At 41.4% G+C, this 19,940-nt stretch overlaps 2 protein-coding genes across 4 annotated transcripts; one reads left to right on the top strand and one right to left on the bottom strand.

Moving 5' to 3' along the window:
• Positions 1-866: 866 nt before the first annotated feature.
• Positions 867-8,187, bottom strand: LOC105015185 (caspase-3). Its single transcript, XM_010878130.3, has 4 exons — positions 8,112-8,187; positions 3,978-4,183; positions 1,985-2,148; positions 867-1,878 (listed from the first exon to the last, which is right to left on the bottom strand). Exons 1-4 carry the CDS (start codon positions 8,162-8,164, stop codon positions 1,432-1,434), a joined length of 870 nt encoding a protein of 289 aa, XP_010876432.1. The 5' UTR covers positions 8,165-8,187; the 3' UTR covers positions 867-1,431.
• On the top strand, positions 5,151-18,868 carry dusp11 (dual specificity phosphatase 11 (RNA/RNP complex 1-interacting)). 3 transcript variants are annotated; one of them, XM_010878133.4, is made up of 11 exons: positions 5,151-5,436; positions 5,526-5,599; positions 8,539-8,630; positions 8,725-8,800; positions 9,106-9,237; positions 9,688-9,811; positions 10,194-10,254; positions 10,344-10,390; positions 10,470-10,545; positions 10,638-10,751; positions 17,439-18,868. In XM_010878133.4, exons 3-11 carry the CDS (start codon positions 8,596-8,598, stop codon positions 17,599-17,601), a joined length of 828 nt encoding a protein of 275 aa, XP_010876435.2. In that variant the 5' UTR covers positions 5,151-5,436; positions 5,526-5,599; positions 8,539-8,595; the 3' UTR covers positions 17,602-18,868. The 3 variants fall into 3 exon arrangements, with proteins under 3 accessions (XP_010876435.2, XP_010876433.2, XP_010876434.2); XM_010878131.5 differs by lacking the exons at positions 5,151-5,436; positions 5,526-5,599 and adding an exon at positions 8,137-8,239; XM_010878132.4 differs by lacking the exons at positions 5,151-5,436; positions 5,526-5,599 and adding an exon at positions 8,230-8,319.
• Positions 18,869-19,940: the final 1,072 nt, after the last annotated feature.

The following is a 19,940-nucleotide window of genomic DNA, read 5'->3' as shown; positions in this document are numbered from 1 at the left end:
GTTTTGGTAGGATACTTTGACATCAGTGGTTCTCATTAAAGCTTGCATTATAAAGTGGTGTCAAAATGTAATATAGATGTTTTCTTAAACTTCAACAGGTTTTCTTAACTCATTACTATAATGAACTTCAAATTGCATTTATCAGAAATGTTCTATAACTTGCAAAACAAAATAACAGCTGGAGGGACAAACCTTCATGGTATAATTTCAGTTTTAGCAGGGCAGAGCATCCTGATCTGTGTTCATGTTCAAGTCCATGTCCTATAGCTCTGGGTAACGTCAAAGCAGGAAAGTGGGTTATTGAGGTGTAGAAGCAGTTGTGTTGTGACAGGTTTGCTCTATGAACTCAGTACAGCAGCTGGTCTGCTGGCTTGAAGATGTAACTGATAGACTTGACCTGAACCATGATAAGGAAATGGTGACGTGTAGAAGTACTGAATCATTTGAATGTTTTCGAGCTGAACTGTTTTATCTTTGTGTTTGTATGTACAAGACTTATCAAGTGTATAGCGTGACAGGTATTCATCATTTATTGAAGTGTTGTCTGTCCATCTCAGCCTGTCCCACTGCTGAGTATATCTTCGTCCCTGTCTGCTACAACTGGTTTTAATCTAGCTGTATGAAGATTGCAGTCCCTCCTGCTGGGCGGAGCCTGATGGCAGACTCAGCCGTGAGATGTTTTGATCAGATGCTGCTGATAATGGCAGAGCGAGTGGCTGGCTGACGCACGTCTACTTCCCCTGGATGTGGGTGCTCTGGTGTGGCACGTGTTCAACTTACCCTCCATCTTCCTGTTCCAGTCAGGAATAAACTAATGAATATTACAATCCTAAAAAAAAAAACATCACTGACATATTCAAAAGAAATTCAAATATCTATTAATTGAATTTTTATTCAAGTAATTTTTTACTCCGTGCATTTTGCTATTGAGCATTTTACATTAACATGAGTGTTTTGAAACAGGACATACTAGTAGCAGCTATAACTCATAAGTTGTCCATAACTTAGCAAAATACTCAAATGATAATATTGTGTTATTAATTTCTAGATGTCCAGTACAGTTAAAGTGTAGCTTATTGTTTATTGTATATTGATTATCTTAATTCTATTTATTATTTCTTTGTTTATAGCCTGACAGTTGCAGCAACCTGATAATGTAATTATTGGGGATATTTTAAAATGCCTCAGTCTGTAGAAGTCACTCTGAACCTGTCAACATCTCCAAATCTGTTCCTTTCTTTGCATGTCTGATCAGCGGACTTCCTTTTAAGTCATCCAAATTGCACACAAACTTAGGCTGTACACTTGTAACAGTGGAAATTCCGTCTTAACCTACGCAAAAAACTCCCAACCCTCTGGCTAAAAAGACCTTGTCAATCAAAGTCAGTCCACGATTTACTGTTGTCTTTAGATTTTATAAAAAATGTGGGTTCAGCTTATAGATGGTTTGCGAGGTCTGTTGTACACCGTGTCAACCAATGTCGTAGTAGAAAGTCCATTGGCACCTCCCTTCTCAGGCCTTGCAAATGGGAACACCTCTCTGGTCAGTCGCGAAACGAAGCAGGGCATTTCCTTTTTCCCCCCAAACACACAACCTTTGGCCTCAAAGTGGAATGCAACACGGTGGGAGAGGCGTGTCAGAAGGCGTGTCAGCTCCATGGCCCCACCCCCTTCCTCCTCCAAAAGGATGCAGAGTGTCTGAAGGAAGACAGCTCCCAGAGGGTGCATGAAGGCCCCGTAACCTGGCGTGGTGGCGTACATCACTGCCGTATCCATGGGAATGGACAGGTACTGACAAAGGGTGTCCTCTGTTCCATCACTTCCAGCTGAATCTGTCTCCACTGTTACACCATCATCCAGCTCACCCCCACGACATGCCTAGAGAGACAGAAAGAAAGATGGCGGCTACTACTTATTATATCACTCACTGACTGACTGATTGTCTGACTTGTTTTGGTGTGAGGCGGGTGATGATGCTATTGACCTGGATGAAGAACAGTTTGGTCTTGCTCTCCATGTGGGTGTTGCTGAAGCAGGAGAAGATGTGGGACAGTCTAACAGGCTGTCCGTCCGCGCCAAACACACAGCCGTCCTCCCCGTGAGACGACAGCACCGCAAGGAAACACTCCTTCACTTTCCGTTCACTCTCTACGATCAGCACATTGACACATCACTGTTCTTGTGGCCAACCGTCGTTAAAAAGTAAAACAGCCTATAGTCCCACAGTGACAATGCAGCAGCACACTCAGCAAAAGGGCAAAACCTTGAGAGGAACCAAACAATGGATGGATCCTCCTCCACTGCCTTAACCGGTAGGGAGGAGGAGGGCTGGGACATGTTTTTCCTGGCTGTGGCATGTGATGGTGACAGACCATTGCTCAGAAAAGTTTGCTTTAATTATCCTGTGCATTAGTCACCTTATGTTTGCATGGCTGACGACAGAGTGTGTGAATGTCTTCAGGTGTTTACACAGTGCTTGTTATACTGGTGTTTTCAGAAAGGTGTGTCATACATTATCACGAGGACAGCGGTTTTGTAATTTTTGAAAATCAACTACCCCAAAATATGTGGCTCATGATGTTGAGGACCATACCGGTGTCCAGTGGCTCTCAAAAGTATTCACCCCCTTGGACATCTACCACATGAACCCAAAATGGATTTAAGGAGTTTTTGCCACTGATGAACACATCCAAAGCCCCCAATGTCATAAGTGTAAAATAAATCAGCATATTTTTTCTAAAGTAATTATAAATATAAAACAGGAAATCATTATTTGGGTATTCACACAATAACTGTTTTTGCTAAGGCACATATGAATTCATTAAATGGAGTCCCGCTGTGTGCAATCAAGGTGTTTCACATGATTTCAGGTTAAATACACCCATCAGTTGGTTAGTGCAATTCTTAACGAAAACTGTACGAAAAAATTCATGGCCACTCAAAGAAAATCTGGAATAAGGTTCTTCAAAAGCACCAATTATGGGTAGGATGTAAGAATGTTTCCAAGGCTTTGAATATCCCCATTATCAAAGCATTGAAATGCAAATTAACTACTTAAAAATCACATAATGTGATTTTCTGGATTTTTGTTTTAGATTCTGTCTCTCGCAGTTGAAGAGTACCTATGATAAAAATTACAGACTTCTACATGCTTGGTAAGTGGGAAAACTAACCAAGTTACCAAGTTAATTTCACTGTCATTCTTTTTGAGATGTTGGGTTATTTTACAATTTTTCTAAAATACGCAAGCATATATTGCTATAATTATTTAAGATACTGCATTCCATTGAACAAGACCTTTTTCTAGGTCCTTGATATATCCTAACACTCCAGGTTTATAGACCAGATCAGGCTTCCAATCTAGATTATCCTGGCTTGCAGCGGCAGTTCCATCTAAAATGTACCCAGAGTTTGAATTTCCAACAGGTGGAATTGATCATCACAAACAACATGCATTAAGACTTATTGCTAGGCTCAGATGCTGAGACAACTGGAATATTTTAAACTGGAACAACAAACGACAATACATCTAATTACTAATAAACCGGATTAGTTCAGAAAACTTTAACTGTTTTAAAAAATCTGTTATTTATCTTTGTGTAGCATCAGATGTATCAACGAAAAAATAAGTTAAAGGCACACACTACAAGTGAAACTATTAGAACAAACAATTCAGAAATCACACTGCAATGCTGCAAACTATTATTGTTCTATGTTAAACTCTCCTGGTCTTTCAAGGAATCATTCTAATATTGATATTACTAAAGTCATGTTATGCTGGTAGTCCTATAATAAAACTAATATTTTACTGCACTACCACATACTTTTATTACATTTGGATAAGAGAATATGATGTGCTCTCAACTGACATGCATCATTGGGCTAACAGGGTACACCCTGTCCTTATATAATGTAATGTAACCACATTCCTGGGTTGGATGAACGGTTGATTCAGAGAAGGCAGGTGTGTGTCTTACCTGTCTTGAAGAGTGTTAATATCTCCTGAGCATTAAGGTCTGTGTGTATTTCAACTTTGTAACCCAGCCTTGTCAGTGTACGGTGGAGTCTCTTGTTGTCTTTCTTTGCTCCTGGCCTCTTGCATAGCGGAACCCCATGGTCGAAGGTTGACACTGAGACCAGGATGGCCCGATTGCACTCCTCATCTCCAGCTCCTGCCTGCCACCTTGGAAACATGGTATTTGGAGACCAGTGGTCAGGTCGAATTGTTGTAGTAGGGATCCTTTCTATCTATCCTTGCTTCAGACAACTGCTTGCAGTCAAGTTGAGGCACTTTCAATGTGACAGAAAGTGTGCTGGATGTAGTGACCTCTCTACTCTCTTGGTCCAACAAGTGAAACACATAAAATAGACCACTAGCAGGTCAATATCTACCTGAGCTGTGTGTCAGTGTACAGTCTGAAAGTGTCTGGTTCAGGGTGTGTATGAGTATATATATTTTACTGCAGTTGTTCCAACTTGCAGACCGGTAAGCTACACGCCCCGCCACTAACACACCTAGAAGGCTGAACTTGGAATTATATGTTGTTTCATAGATCCTAGTATTGCTTAACTCTGTTCATTCCTGTCACTTGTCTATGGTCTTTCCTGTGTTTAATGTTATCTCACCTTTGTACTCACTTTTAAACACCTAGCTGATAATCAGCTGATCTATCATTTTTACAGGCCTTGCTGAATAGTCCTTCAGCTGTAGCTTCACTTTCAGAATGGCTTGGACTCATGTAATGCAATGGAATCTTTAAGTCCCATTATATAAATAAGAGTTAATGAATATGAGAAAACACATGACCATTTAGGAGTACAGCTTTTGGTTGCCCTTAGATAATGTAGGTATTTTCACCAATGGGAAAAACCAGTAAGACCACACCACTGGAATTCTTTGCATTTTAGTTCATGTTAGCAAAATATGAAGTTCCTCTACAGTTCTTAGTCATTTAGCAGATTTAATATACAATAGCAGATGCATACATTTAAGTAATTTACATGACACATTTAGTCATGCAATCACAATTGTTTTCTACTGGTGCCAAGTGGGAATCAAACGCACAGCCCAGGCATATGAAGTGCCATGGTTTACTAATTGAGCCAAAGTGACTCACTGCAGATATCAAACACCTACCTTGAATACACACCCAAACATACTCAAATGCTACAGGCAGCCCATCACTGTTAAGAGTTATGGCTGACTCCAATCGACAAGTAGACAGACTCTCAGCTAGTGAATTAACTGTTTATAAAGCGACAACTATGTCTGGGTTACAGCCATTTAACTAGCTCACTTATCAGTTCGTTTGTTGCTATTGGCTAACACACACTATATTTCAGAACGTATTGCCAGTAGAAGTAACATTCACTATTAAGTAAGAGTCAACCCGAGGAAAAAACTGCCTCCACACAAGAAAACGGGATACCACAAAGGTAAAATGTTACTTTATAAACTGCCAGTCAGCCTAAATGTTAAACGGTCGTTAGAAAGCCGATCACATTGACCTGCTCTCGCTCTACAGATGGGAAGACTCAAGCAGTGGGAAAGAGGATATCCCGGACACGGCTAATAACTTTTGAAATTCTCCGAAAACAGGTAGCAAAGCAAATGGCCCCATTGCCCTGAGATTGTATCTTGGGGAATTCCCATTAGAACAGGATGCAGTTTTGATACGGTCTTAACTGTCATTCAAATTTATGAAAGCCTAAGGAGCCGAGTGAACGACTTTGCTCACGTGCAGGGTTGATATCACCCACAATCCTCTGCAAATTGTAGCCACGTCGCTAAGTTTATTCTACATTAAATGTTTGGGTCAGACTAGAACCTAATTGGTTACATTGCTGTTGAGGTGCGTGAAATCCGTATCAAGTTAGATCATTTCAATTAATGGCAAGCGCAGGTACACGTGGGTGTGATTATGTAAAACGTAATTGAAGAGTGAATCTGAAATCGCATACTACCTACAAATACATATATTGCGGTTGCAGGTGAAGTTAGCTTGTAGGTTGGGCCAGAATTGGGACAAAATATCTCGTCATAAAATTGCTGTCAACATTAGATTATTTTGTCGCGCATTAATCGCCAAGCTTGAACTCACCAATACGTGAATGACAATGATATAACGTATGTGACGTCAAATGAAAAGACGATAGAATCGTTCCAAACCCCTCTTTCACTTAGTGCAAGGGGTTGTGGTCTATAAAAGGCATGTTGCATAGGGCCTTCTTCAAATATCCACCAGAAATATTAGACCTTCTTGGCACTTTTTGCGTAATATGGTTTGGGGTATACTAATCTTCTTGCATACATATCTGTCATACGATTTAGAATGTATGTGATTTAAGTTTTGGCCAAGGTCTAAGAGGGGTTACCTTGCCATTGGCCCAACAGGCAGGGTTTCCCGATTTTATTGACAGATACTGCCCAATCACCCGGACTCTACAAAAACATACAAACGCTATTTTTTGCCAATTTCTGCCCGCAAACGGTCATCAAAAATAGCCCAATTTTCGGGAATCTATTAGTTCTGCCAACACTGCCTGCCTGTATGGATGGATGACGAGTCAAAACTGAATTACAGATATCTTTAACTGTAGTGTTGACTAGTCAGAGTGTTAGATATCTTGAATCAAAATTCTGACAAGTCACAATGTAATTAAGACTAGTCAAAATTACGGTGTTGATATCTGTCATGTTAATTCCGGATAATCAAGTATAGCGAATAAATGTTAAAAAGGTTTGCCATAGAAATTTCCCAGTTTTTAATTGCGTTAAAAAGCCGCAAAGTGAAATCATATTTTACGTGGCAAAAAAGACCGGGCAGCAGAGCCTATCGGTTGCGCGATGCTTGTTTTTGGCCAACAGAGGGAGCTGCACGCTATAGTAGCTTCAGTCACTCTTCTGCCAATGACTTGCTCACGCTAATTTTAGAAAGAACTCATGTGGGGAAACTCGGCCAGAAGCTAACAAGTGTCCACAACAGTGAATCAACAACATCACCATAGACGTATTTTCTAGACAGGTTTCAAATACGTTCTAAATAATAGCTAGCGATGTTATAATGTCACAATGTATTACTATTAAATAGATAGATGATCTGCTCTATAAGGTTTAAAATAGGTTATTTTAGGTAACGTTAGCTATGTAGAGGTTCGCTAGCTACTCTAGATTAAAAAACGTTCACATACAGTATAATACTAGCCGTGGACGGGCTATTTTGAAAATATGATCATATTAAATGAATGCACAATTAATGATGATATTTATTTGTTTTATACAATTTAAATGATTTGACAGGTATTTTTAAAATATATTTTGAAATCTTAATGGATAACTAGCACATTTGTTTCTGTTTGAGTGGAGAGGAAGGAGAGGAGGAAGAGTAGATTGAGAAGAAATAGTAAAGATATGATAACAAAACCAATTTATTACTACAATGTTTTGAGATAAAATGAGATAAAAATAAAAAGATTAGGCAAGCAATGGAAATCTGTTATCCAATTTTTTTTTTCTAATAGTATACTATTAAAGATTGGAGAGGAGAGTGAGAAGGAAACAGTAATAAGAGTGAAGTGAGGAGAGTGTAGAAGATGAGGTGGAAAAGTAAAGAAAGGGAAATGAAGAACGAGAAGAAATGAGTAAACAAAAGAGAAAGATTGTAGAAGAATTTTATTAAGTCCATTGTCTCTGTTTTTCAATTTTGCTCATGTTTTCTTCTGCTCTTATTCTGCCCAGACATTCAAGACCACTGAATGGCTGTTCAGATTGGACAGTTCAGACTTGTCTGTGGTGTTTCTGTAATATAGTTGTTTTCTCTGTCTATCACAATATGCCCGTTAGACTAACTACAAGAAACCGGAATTATCCCCATTTCTATTTCATAGATAATAACATCAGATACTTTAATGATATATTGACCGCCAAACTGGAAATATCCACGGTTTTCATTTCAGACATCTGTTCACCTTAATGTACGGATGCAACGTAGAAAATCCAGCCGAAACAATAACTATTGGCATAATATTTTCAGCGTACAATCGTTTGGACATACTAACTGGCGTACTATATAGTATAGAAGTATGCGATTTGAGATTTAGTTTCCTTTTACCTGGTTTCTCTCCGGTTCACCATATCCATACCAGTAGGGGGAAACCGAGACATTTTGGTAGTTACACTAGTCTGTTTACGTCATTTACATTCGGCAACTGGAACGCTATCCATGGGGAAAAAACTATGGTTAGTTTAATTTAGTTATTCCTCTTTCAGATAAAACGAAATATGATTTGAAACCGCGGAGAAGAGTTCGTAGTTCAGGGGTGTGTAATGAATCCAATAACGTTACAGCAAAACGGTCGGTCCACTGAAGAGAGCACTGCATTTAGTTATCAAGCTAACGTTAGTTAGCCAACGGCTAGCTAGCTAAACAGCTAACTAATCTTTGGGCAAGCGACTGCGTCTGGGTTGCTGAGAGACAGGGAGCCAATTAACTGATATAGCTTTCCGTTACTAGTGACTAATACGTTCTTATATTTCAGATCACGTTGCCTGTATAAATAACGTCAAATATTACCTGCGAGAAAGTCAAGAAAAATATGCCTCCACATAAGAAAAAAGGGATACCGGACAGGTGAAGATGTACTCTTTAAAGTGCTAGCGAGCCTAAATGTTAACATGTCTGTTTGTACGGCTATCATATTATTGTCCTGCACTCGCTTCTACAGATGGGAAGACTACCAAGCAGCAGGGAAGAGGATACCGGGGACACGGTTCATCTCGTTTAAAGTCCCCCTAAAACAGGTATCAGTCAGGTGTTTTAGTTCAGTGGTTTAATGGGCCAGTGGGGTAATGCAGGTAATCCGCAAAATGTTTTTGTTTTTTCTCTCCAAACATTAATTTATGAGTGTATAGTGCACTGTCAATACTAATAATCATAGTAGACCTGAATCTTTTACTTTCACAGTTACAATTGACAATGTCAAATAAAGATAATGCAAGGGGTAGTCCTTGGGAGTCCCCAGAATGGAAAGGTTTGGGACTTGCTGTTCTTGCTGTTCTAGTGCTTCTGTCAAGTATAGGAATGTCTGCGGCAATGTGTGTTCCAGGCCCTTTGTGATCTCGTGGAGCATTCTGAGCCATTTGGTCCAAGGGAGCTGATGCAGATTCTGGAGAAAGATGGACAGGAGCTTGGACTGATCATAGACCTCACCTTTACTACACGATACTACAAACCTGAGGTACACGCACTCACCATGGTTACACACACAGAGTTTTAAAAGGCATTTCAAAAGGCATTTCTGTGAGCCATTTCTTTTGGCTAGGTTCACTCGAAAGAGCTGGCTATTAGAGCGTGAAATGCATGTTCAAATAGGTTACATCTTACCTGTCCAAATTATTAGGTCGCCCTGTTGTTTTCCCTCGACTTTAATTGACTAGAACATTTTATTTAACATAAAAAAGTACTCCTCACACTTTGTATTTACTTATTGGTTCTGCAGTGCGCACACAGTGTTTTAGAGATTATTGTTGCAACGAATATTTTGGAAATCGGAGAACCAAATGAACATACTTTTTAACCAATGCAATTTATTCAAAACAGCTGTTCAAAAAGTGCTGTTAGTTTGCGAATGATCCATTAATAATGCAGACTGTATGGTGTAGTTTCTTATGCGTGTGTTTGTGTTTAGGACCTTCCAGACTCAGTGTTCTATCTGAAGATCTTCACAGCTGGTCATGAAATTCCCAGTGATTCAACAATCCTTAGTTTCAAACGTGCTGTCTGCAGGTTTCTACGGGACAACACAGACAATGGTCAGTCAAACACACCCAGAATACACACACACACCCCAGTCATTAGTGAAACGGATTGGCTGTGTTGTTTTAAAGAGCCCCTCCGTTCACATGATCCCAGCTTGCAAACCAATAATTGGTTTAGCCTGTTAACACAGAGAGTTGTAACTTTCTCTCCCCGATAGACTGGCTGCTCACCGGAACATAGTTATTAGCAGTGATATGTCTGACAGCTTGAGGTCGCTTTTAAACAAGAATAGTTCACCTTTTTAGGTTAGTGTGGTTTTGGAGGGGCTTATTAATTTCAATGAGGGTGATCACATCACCTTGAATGCATCTTTAATGATCAGCGGGAAGACCAAATAACTTATTTAAACATTTTTATCATCAATGTTTTTCATAGATAAGTTGATCGGAGTGCACTGTACTCATGGTCTCAACAGAACAGGCTACCTGGTCTGTAGGTAAGGAGCATTTAGTTTACTTTGGTGGATGTCCTGGCAAATTCTATGTTTCCATGTAACAGGCTTATTTCTTCCTCCTTTACTCTCAGGTACCTGATCGATGTGGATGGGATGGATCCTAACATGGCTGTAGAGTGTGAGTACTTAACATCCTTGAAGTTATGTATATCTGCAGTCATGCATGTATGTGATGTGCTTTACCTCTGTTATTTCAGTGTTTAATTCTTCACGGGGCCACTCCATAGAAAGGAAGAACTACCTGCAAGACCTACAGACTGGGCCAAAGAGAAGGTTATCTGTCTGTCTGTGTCCCTCTGTCCAGTTTATCTTGATCTGTTCGTTCTTACTTTCATGCTTTCCCCCCTCTCTATCTCTCTCGGTAGTAATGATGGAATGGAGAAGTCGGAGCTGGAGCCAATCAGAGGCGGCTATAGAAGTTATCCTGACAATCATCGTGACAGCCATTACAACCGGCATTACAACCATGGCCCCTCTGTGTAAGTACTAGGGCTGTCACAATATCAGATTTTCCCTACACGATTATCGTGGCCAAAATAATTCACAATAATGATATTATCGTGAAATCAAATTTTTTTTTTTTTTTTGAAAGAACAAAATAGTAATGCAATCAGTCAAATTTATATTCAACTTTGTGTTTGAATAATTTTTTGGCAAATAAATTACTCAAAATAGTGTAGTGTAGGGAGGAAAGAGTCTGTAACCATAACTGTACAAATAAAAAAATAAAAGCGTGCAAATAGAACAGTTACACTTAATGGATAGTGGAAAGGCTAATAAACAAAAGATCCACAAGGCCTAACAGAGAAGAGTTTTTGGAAAACAGATTTTCACCTAGTGAGTAGGCTACGAAAACTAGTTTGTGTATGGGTGACATGAATGAGCTATAGAAAAACCGCTAGGATGTTTTGTAAAAAGTAAAAAAATTCTCCAAGTCAGTAAGCTACAAAAACGGCGCATCTTTGCAGATCTCTCCCAGTGCTTCTAGTGGGGCTAACAAGTTGATTTCAACAATAGGTCCAGATTCCTAATTTAAGCACATATTGTTTCTCTTGTATCTTTTGAATAAGCTATTAAAAAAACTGAGAGGAGTGTTTAGAAAAATTTCATTTTTGCTTAGTGAATACTGTCTTATTAACATTATTTCAATATATATATATTTTTAATATCGCGGCTATCGTCAATCCCGGTATATTGCGACACCCCTGCTAAGTACCCTTAGCTGCCACCCCCGCCCTTTACCTCTTCAATCTCTATTACTCTTCTCTCCTATACTCTATTATAGCAGAACAGCTGTTAGGGCTGTACCTGTACTTTGGCCAAACACTTCTCATTACAAGTATTGTGAAGTGTTGCACTCTGAATAGAATCACAGGTTTGGCTCTTGAGCGTTGTGTAAAGAAACAGGTAGGATATTGATTAAATGGGTAATCCAGTGGAACACTGGACCAGCTCTATACCCTCTACGGGGTGTTGGAGGGTTCATGGGAGTTTGCCCAACCAATCCACATGTGTTTTGTGGATTTGGAGAAGGCATTCGACTGTGTCCCTCGCGGCATCTTGTGGAGGGTGCTTGGGGAATATGGGGTCCTGGGTCCTTTGCTAAGGGCTGTCAGGTCCCTGTACAACCGAAGCAGGAGCTTGGTCCGCATTGCCGGCAGTAAGTCAGACTTGTTCCCAGTGCATGTTGGACTCCGGCAGGGCTGCCCTTTGTCACCGGTTCTGTTCGTAATTTTTATGGACAGAATTTCTAGGCGCAGCCAGGGGCCGGAGGGTGTCAGGTTTGGGGACCACACAATTTCGTCTCTGCTCTTTGCAGATGATGTTGTCGTGTTGGCCCCTTCTAACCAGGACCTTCAGCATGCGCTGGGACGGTTTTGCAGCCGAGTGTGAAGCGGTGGGGATGAAAATCAGTACCTCCAAATCCGAGGCCATGGTCCTCAGTCGGAAAAGGGTGGCTTGCCCACTTCAGGTTGGTGGAGAGTGCCTGCCTCAAGTGGAGGAGTTTAAGTATCTAGGGGTCTTGTTCACGAGTGAGGGAAGGATGGAACGGGAGATTGACAGACGGATCGGTGCAGCTTCTGCAGTAATGCAGTCGATGTATCGGTCTGTCGTGGTGAAGAAAGAGCTGAGCCGCAAGGCGAAGCTCTCGATTTACCAGTCAATCTACGTTCCTACTCTCACCTATGGTCATGAGCTTTGGGTCATGACCGAAAGGACAAGATCCCGGATACAGGCGGCCGAAATGAGCTTTCTCCGCAGGGTGGCCGGGCGATCCCTTAGAGATAGGGTGAGAAGCTCGGTCACCCGGGAGGAGCTCAGAGTAGAGCCGCTGCTCCTCCACATCGAGAGGGGTCAGCTGAGGTGGCTTGGGCATCTTTTTCGGATGCCTCCGGAACGCCTTCCTGGGAAGGTGTTCCGGTCCCGTCCCACCGGGAGGAGACCCCGGGGAAGACCTAGGACACGCTGGAGGGACTATGTCTCCCGGCTGGCCTGGGAACGCCTCGGTGTCCCCCCGGTAGGGCTAGAGGAAGTGTCTGGGGAGAGGGAAGTCTGGGCATCCCTGCTTAGACTGCTGCCCCCGCGACCCGGCCCCGGATAAGCGGAAGAAGATGGTATGGGTAATCCACCCAAAATCACACATTCCTTTGACAAATGTTGTTAAGCCTTTGCCTATTTTTGGGGGGTTAACCGTTAATATCCTTTTTAGAAATATTCATGGTTGTAAACATTTTTAAAGACTGCACTATCAGTTTCTGACTGAAAAGGTCAAATATTGCATTTCCATCTCAGTGTTTAAGTAACTGCGGCAACGTGCAATGTGAGCCTGAAAGCAAGACAGGGTTGCCAGGTTCATCACAAATTTCCAGTCCGGTGATTACTCAAAATTCTGAGCACTGAAGCAGAGAACCAGTGAGGAGAGCAAACTGATTGGGTCCGGTGTAGGTCCCGTATAGCTCCGTTGGTAGAACATCGCATTTGCCACGCCAAAGTGGTTAGTCTCCAGATTTCACAGATGGTCCACAAGTTATTTTACCCGCTAATAGAACATACGTTTTCACCCATTAGATAGGAGTTTCATGACTTGTGTTTTTCTTTTTATTACCCCATTAAGGCTGTCGCCATAGTTGGGTTGGGACAGTGGCCTCTCTCCCCCTTCCTTACAGTCATTCCCCAGCCCCAGTCACAGACACCCAGTGGTTTCCGGGGCACAAGTATCTCCTCCTCTCTACAAAGCTCCAAACATTATGTGGATCACAATCCTTAGTTAGTAATTGACATCATAACTGTCAATTTACTTATATGTTCTGTTGACATTTCTGAGGCCATAGTCATCTAGCGTTGTTGTATATCTATTGGGCGCTGCCTAGTTTCTGTCCGTCAATATTTTACTGGTAACATATTGCTGGTATCTCATCAACTAAACCCATGTTTGCTTGCTAATAATAGTCTTACCTAGGTGTGTTTACCAAGACACGGGTATTAGGAAATAATATACTGTAAGAGTTCGAAAAAATTATTGTGCTTGAGCCATCTTCTGATTTATCTTGATGGACCCAGAGATATAGCAAAGCATCGTTTTGTTTGATAAAATCTGTTTTAATAATTGAAAACGATTGTTCTTCACAGCGTAATCCAACTCGATCAACTCTGAGCAAAACTATTCATGATATTCAAAACCCTTATTAGGTTTTAACACAGCAATAATTGGTATTTCTGAAAAGAAGAGTCTCTAGCATGTAACCAGACATAGTTTATTCTTCTATGTTGTCTATATGTTTCGCACCACGCCAGCAAAGACACTAAACAAGCTAGGTTGAGAGAACACGATCCACACTTGGTGAGTACAATAAGATAGATTACCCAAAACATAAAATATATTAGCATTAGCATGTTAGGCTATGTCATATCATATGATGTTAGATCACCACATATGATGCAAACACCACATGATGTTAGATCATTGGATCCGCCTCCTTGTTGTGCCTCCTGTTAGGGCCTTTATGAAGGGAAGCACATTTTCCATCATGTATAACATTCCTGGGAGTGTGTAACCCTTATTTTTAATCACCTATGCACTGTTGTATGTTCTGTGTAGGTATGAACCTGAAAATTCATAATGTCCAAAGTGTCCAATTTGGCACAAATTGCTTTACAAATGAGTAAGTAGATCATTGAATTTTATATCAAATGGCCTGACACTTTACCTTGATCCTGCTGACATCTAGTGGATCAAGTGGAAAGTTTCTCCAGATTCCTAATCTATGTTTGGCCTTCCCCACTGCAATTCAAACATGAGGATTTCTTTCTTCTGTTTAATTTTTTTAACAAAAAAATAAGTTTTTGGTTTGTTTTATCTTCTGCCAAATCTATTGTGTTATACTTTCCTGCATTAATTTATAATTCCTACCAACTACAGTGTCTCCTTTCAAATGGAACCAAACATTTTTCTACTATATTCAGGTCATGAGCTACCAGCATTTAGATTTGGGTACATCATTTTAGGCTGATATGTACGGTTTTTGCCCATTCCCCAACATTAATGAGTGGAATGTAGTTGATCCATCTGCAAAACACGACTAGGTGTCAAAACCCTTGTTTGCAATCACAGAGGTCAGACGTTTCTTGTAGTTAACCACCAGGTTTGCACACATCTCAGGAGGGATTTTGTCCCACTCCCCTTTGCAGATCATCTCCAAGTCATTAAGGGTTCGAGGCTGACGTTAGGCAACTCAAACCTTCAGAACCCTTCACAGGTTTTCTATGGGGTTTAAGGTCTGGAGACTGGCTAGGCCACTCCAGGACCTTAATGTGCTTCTTCTTGAGCCGTTTATTTGTTGCCTTGGCCTTGTGTTTTGGGTCATTGTCATGCTAGAATACCCATCCATTTTCATTGCCCTGGCTGAGGGAAGGACGTGCTCACCCAATATTTGACGGTACATGGCCCTGTCCATCGTCCCTTTGATGGAGTGAAGTTGTCATGTCCCCTTATCAGAAAAACACACCCAAAGCATAATGCTTCCACCTCCATGTTTGACGGTGGGGATGGTGTTCTTGTGGTCATATGCAGCATTCCTCCTCCTCCAAACACGGCGAGTTGATTTGATGCCAAAGAGCTCGATGTTGGTCTCATCTGACCACAATAGTTTCACCCAGTTCTCCTCTGAATCATTCAGATGTTCATTGGCAAACTTCAGACAGGCCTGTACATGTGCTTTCTTGAGCAGGGGGACCTTTCGGGCACTGCAGGATTTCAGTCCTTCATGGCGTAGTGTTACCAATTGTTTTCTTGGTGACTATGGTCCCAGCTTCCTTGAGATCATTGACAAGATCGCCCTGTGTAGTTCTGGGCTGATTCCTCACCATTCTCATGATCATTGCAACTCCACGAGGTGAGATCTTGCAATGGAGCCCCAGACCGAGGGAGATTGACAGATCTTTTGTGTTTTTTCCATTTGCGAAAAATCACACCAACTGTTGTCACCTTCTCACCAAGCTGCTTGGCGATGGTCTTGTACCCCATTCCAGTGTAGGTCTACAATCTGGTCCCTGACATCCTTGGACAGCTCTTTGGTCGTGGAGAGTGGAGAGTTTGGAATATGATTGATTGCTTCTGTGGACAGGTGTCTTTTATACAGGTAACAAGCTGAGATTCGGAGCACTCCCTTTGAGTGTGCTCCTAATCTCCGCTTGTTACCTGTATAAAAGACACCTGGGAGCCAGAAATCTTTCTGATTGAGAGGGGATGAAATACTTATTTCACTCATTAAAATGCAAATCAATTTATAACATTTTTGACATGGGTTTTTCTGGATTTTGTCTCTCACTGTTCAAATAAACCTACCATTAAAATTATAGACTGATCATTTCTTTTTCACTGGGCAAACGTACAAAAGAAAATTCCTCACTAGCACCTGCCATCACTTATTGCTTATATATTTAAGTATTATTTGAATATATATTTTTTAAAAGGGAACTAACCAAGGATTATAGTGAATAAAAGAATGTAAAGTGGCAAATCAAAAGTAAACAAAATCTGGGTAAAGACTGTCACAGACTCCACTGCAAATTGAATGCTTCTGTTCCACACTCAAAACCTGCGTTTCCAAACTTTTTGGAAAGGAAAGAGAAAGGCGCAGTGTCCTCTTAATTATTTCCAGAGCTGTATTATAAGTGTAGAGTTATCACCCTGGAGTATAATAAAAGATTACATAACTGTGTAATGTTTTGTTAGATTTTAGTGTATACACTTAACTCAACACCAACACATTTAAAATGGCCTATGTAACTCCATCCAGATTTAAAGGTATGAATCATTTCATTATTAAGGGCTGGCTGTAATACCATGCAGGCTGACTCCAGGAGGCCTACACAGGCGTCGTTTGCGGGGAGGATGGTGGAAGCACGCGTGTACAATAACATTTGTCTTGCATTGCAGACTGCAAAAAGGATTTGAAAGCTTGGTTGGCTGCTCCTGTTTTACTTGACATTAAAGATAACTTGGCACTGAGCTGGTGTCTAAAATTAATGTAGGTGTTTTAATGAAGCCAATGAACTGCCATTGAAATTCACCCATATACTACACCCGAATGAACCGGCACAGACCAGCAAAGATGTGCCGTTCTTATAGCCTATTCACATGGCCGAAATCGGTTCTTTCGATACATTGTGTCACCTATGAACAAACAATGCATGTTCTTAAACTAGGGGTATTGATTGGCCAGTATCTTGCACATGCACAACATGGGGATGTGCCAAGTATCTAAAACAGCACTCACTGTCTTCAGTCTGATTCTATCTGCTGCTCTGGGCTTGATTGGCATATCTGACTGTTAAAGTCCCGCCCCCTCATTAGCTTAAGTACAAGGAAATACAGAAACAAATAAATAAATCAATAAAATATTCCAGAAATAAATAAATACAGGAATAAAACATGGAAATAAATGAATAAAGACTGAAAATAAAAATTTGGATTATTATTATTAGGAACGTACTAATTAATGCTGTGTTTTACAAATGTCACTGATATTTATTTCTGTGTACATTTACATTTTGTTGCATATATAATTTTATTTTTAGATTTTGGCAGCTCTGCTCCTCCATCCTCCATCATCCTATGACATGAGTAATATTGCCTATGTAACAGTCTTTCTCTCCCCCTCAAGGCCTCTCCACCGGAGGGGAATGAACCACCAGAAACACAGCCGATGCCTCCTTCCACCTCCTCTGCCTCCGCATGGCATGTGGTCCCCACAACCTGGTCTTCTCCCTCCGCCTATCCTCAGCAATTACCAGTGGAGGCCCCCCCCAGCAACATGGCGACGGTAGGAGGCCCTACCCCCCTGGAGAGCACAGGAGGGGTGAGGCGGACTGGAGGTCACCCCCCCACCATGAAGAAGATAGAAGTCGCTACCCATCTGGGCCTCCCCCTTACTCCCTCCCCCGTTACTCCCCCAATGGGTGGACTAATGAGCCTCCGAGGCTTGCCTCTTCACTGTTCTCTGAAGGGATGAGTGGACCACACAGGTTTGCCCGCCCACGGCGCAGGAAGTAGAGCCTGGATTCATTGGGAGAGGAGGGAGGGAGGAGTGCAGTTGGTCTTTGATAGAAGTGGTCTAATAGGATTTACTTTTTACAAACAGGTTTTTGATGAGTCAGAGAAACCTTAGTTCACTTAAATAAAGTGCCTGATGGACTGTCATTTTACTGGCTGACCTGTGGGGGAATTGACTGACTGTTGAGGGAATTGACTGATGGACTGCTGGGGGACTGACTGATTGGTTTCGGATGTGAGTTTCTAGTGCACTCATTTAACAGGGCAGGGCTTGTTATGCCATTTTATTGTGATTGCTGTAGTTTCTGTTGAGTGCTAATAAAGAACATTCGCAGCCCAGGGGTCATACAGTGCTTAAGAAAATCAAGTGGCAGGATACCATGAAAATCACGTTGCCAAGGATTTCATTAGAGAACTGTGAGAGGTAGAATCTTCCCCTGGTTTCCAGCTGATATGACAGGTGTTGCTTTTGTCTGCTATGCTTGTTGTGGCTGAACCTTTTGGGATTACTATTGGGCAACATAATCCATTGTTGACATTAACTTGTCTTTTTATACAACACGTTCCTTTGCAAAAGGTTGTCATTTTCATGTGTATGAGAATACATTTCCTCAGTTTTTAAGGCCCAACGCAATTTGTATTTCAAATATTTTATAGGAAACACATAATATTTTTAACAGGCTTGTAAACTTGACCGATTTCTCTGCTCACTCTTTACATATCCTCATACTGTGCACTGTGTATACCAATAGCAGTAAATCCACAATTTACTCAGCTCTGTATAAAGACAAAGAAATATGCTGAACTAGCTTTGAGAGTGAGTTACTTACATATACAACCAGGCTCTGCTCACTGTGTGAGAGCTGCACCTCAAACAACTTGGGTTTGTGTGGCTAATCCTATGGCTATACCTGATGGGAATTTGTTGTAGAACTGTTAGGAGATTATTGGTCAATGCCCACTCAATTCGTTGCTTCCCATGGCTATCTACAAATGTAATACATTTTTGCCCAACTCTGAATAAAGATACATTGCTATAGGCTCAATGCCAAATGTGACAATGCTGTTGTTGGTAAAATTGATATCAACTGTATTTGTATTAGAAAGAGCAAAACATTGTAAATGTTGAGCAAAACTGCGTTTCTACAAATACAGGTATATGTTTCAATTCATTCATTCATCTTCTTCCGCGGGGGCAGCAGTCTAAGCAGAGATGCCCAGACTTCCCTCTCCCCAGACACTTCCTCTAGCTCTTCCGGGGGGGGACCGAGGCGTTCCCAGGCCAGCCGGGAGACATAGTCCCTCCAGCGTGTCCTAGGTCTTCCCCGGGGTCTCCTCCAGGTGGGACGGGCCCGGAACACCTTCCCGGGAAGGCGTTCCGGAGGCATCCGAAACAGATACCCAAGCCACCTCAGCTGACCCCTCTCGATGTGGAGGAGCAGCGGCTCTACTCTGAGCTCCTCCCGGGTGACCGAGCTTCTCACCCTATCTCTAAGGGAACGCCCAGCCACCCTGCGGAGAAAGCTCATTTCGGCCGCCTGTATCCGGGATCTTGTCCTTTCGGTCATGACCCAAAGCTCATGATCATAGGTGAGAGTAGGAACGTAGATTGACCGGTAAATCGAGAGCTTCGCCTTGCGGCTTGATATATTTCAATCTAACCAGAAATTGATTCCCCTGGAGTACTTGTAGACAGGTTTACAGGCCCTTAAACTGTTGAAAATATATCTACTGTGGATGACAGTGTTTAACAATACCAACAAAACAAGGGATGACACAAAATTACATTCTGCTTGTGCAGCCTTTTGTAATAGTTGAATTTTTCAACTTTAGTTGATTACACAACAGGAGCATGTATCCATGCTTTTAATTCTTACTGCAACACATTTCCACCCAAATTGTCTAAATGTTTAAGCATTGTTTAATTTTACCCAGACATTTTTCTGGATAAAAAAAGCCAACAACTCCGCTTCAGGAAGAAGTAGAGATTTTTTTGTATCATTACCAAAGATTGTGGCGATATTGTTACATATTCTGTTCGTACTACAGGAGCATTAATAGATAATACCTTGTTGAATCTGAACTGCTGAGGGAATGTACAATGTTTATCTGT

This window comes from Esox lucius, chromosome 14 (assembly GCF_011004845.1).
Source record: "Esox lucius isolate fEsoLuc1 chromosome 14, fEsoLuc1.pri, whole genome shotgun sequence".
Lineage (NCBI taxonomy): Eukaryota > Metazoa > Chordata > Actinopteri > Esociformes > Esocidae > Esox > Esox lucius.
The sequence above is the reverse complement of the archived record's forward strand: the minus strand, read 5'-3'. Positions and strand labels throughout refer to the sequence as shown.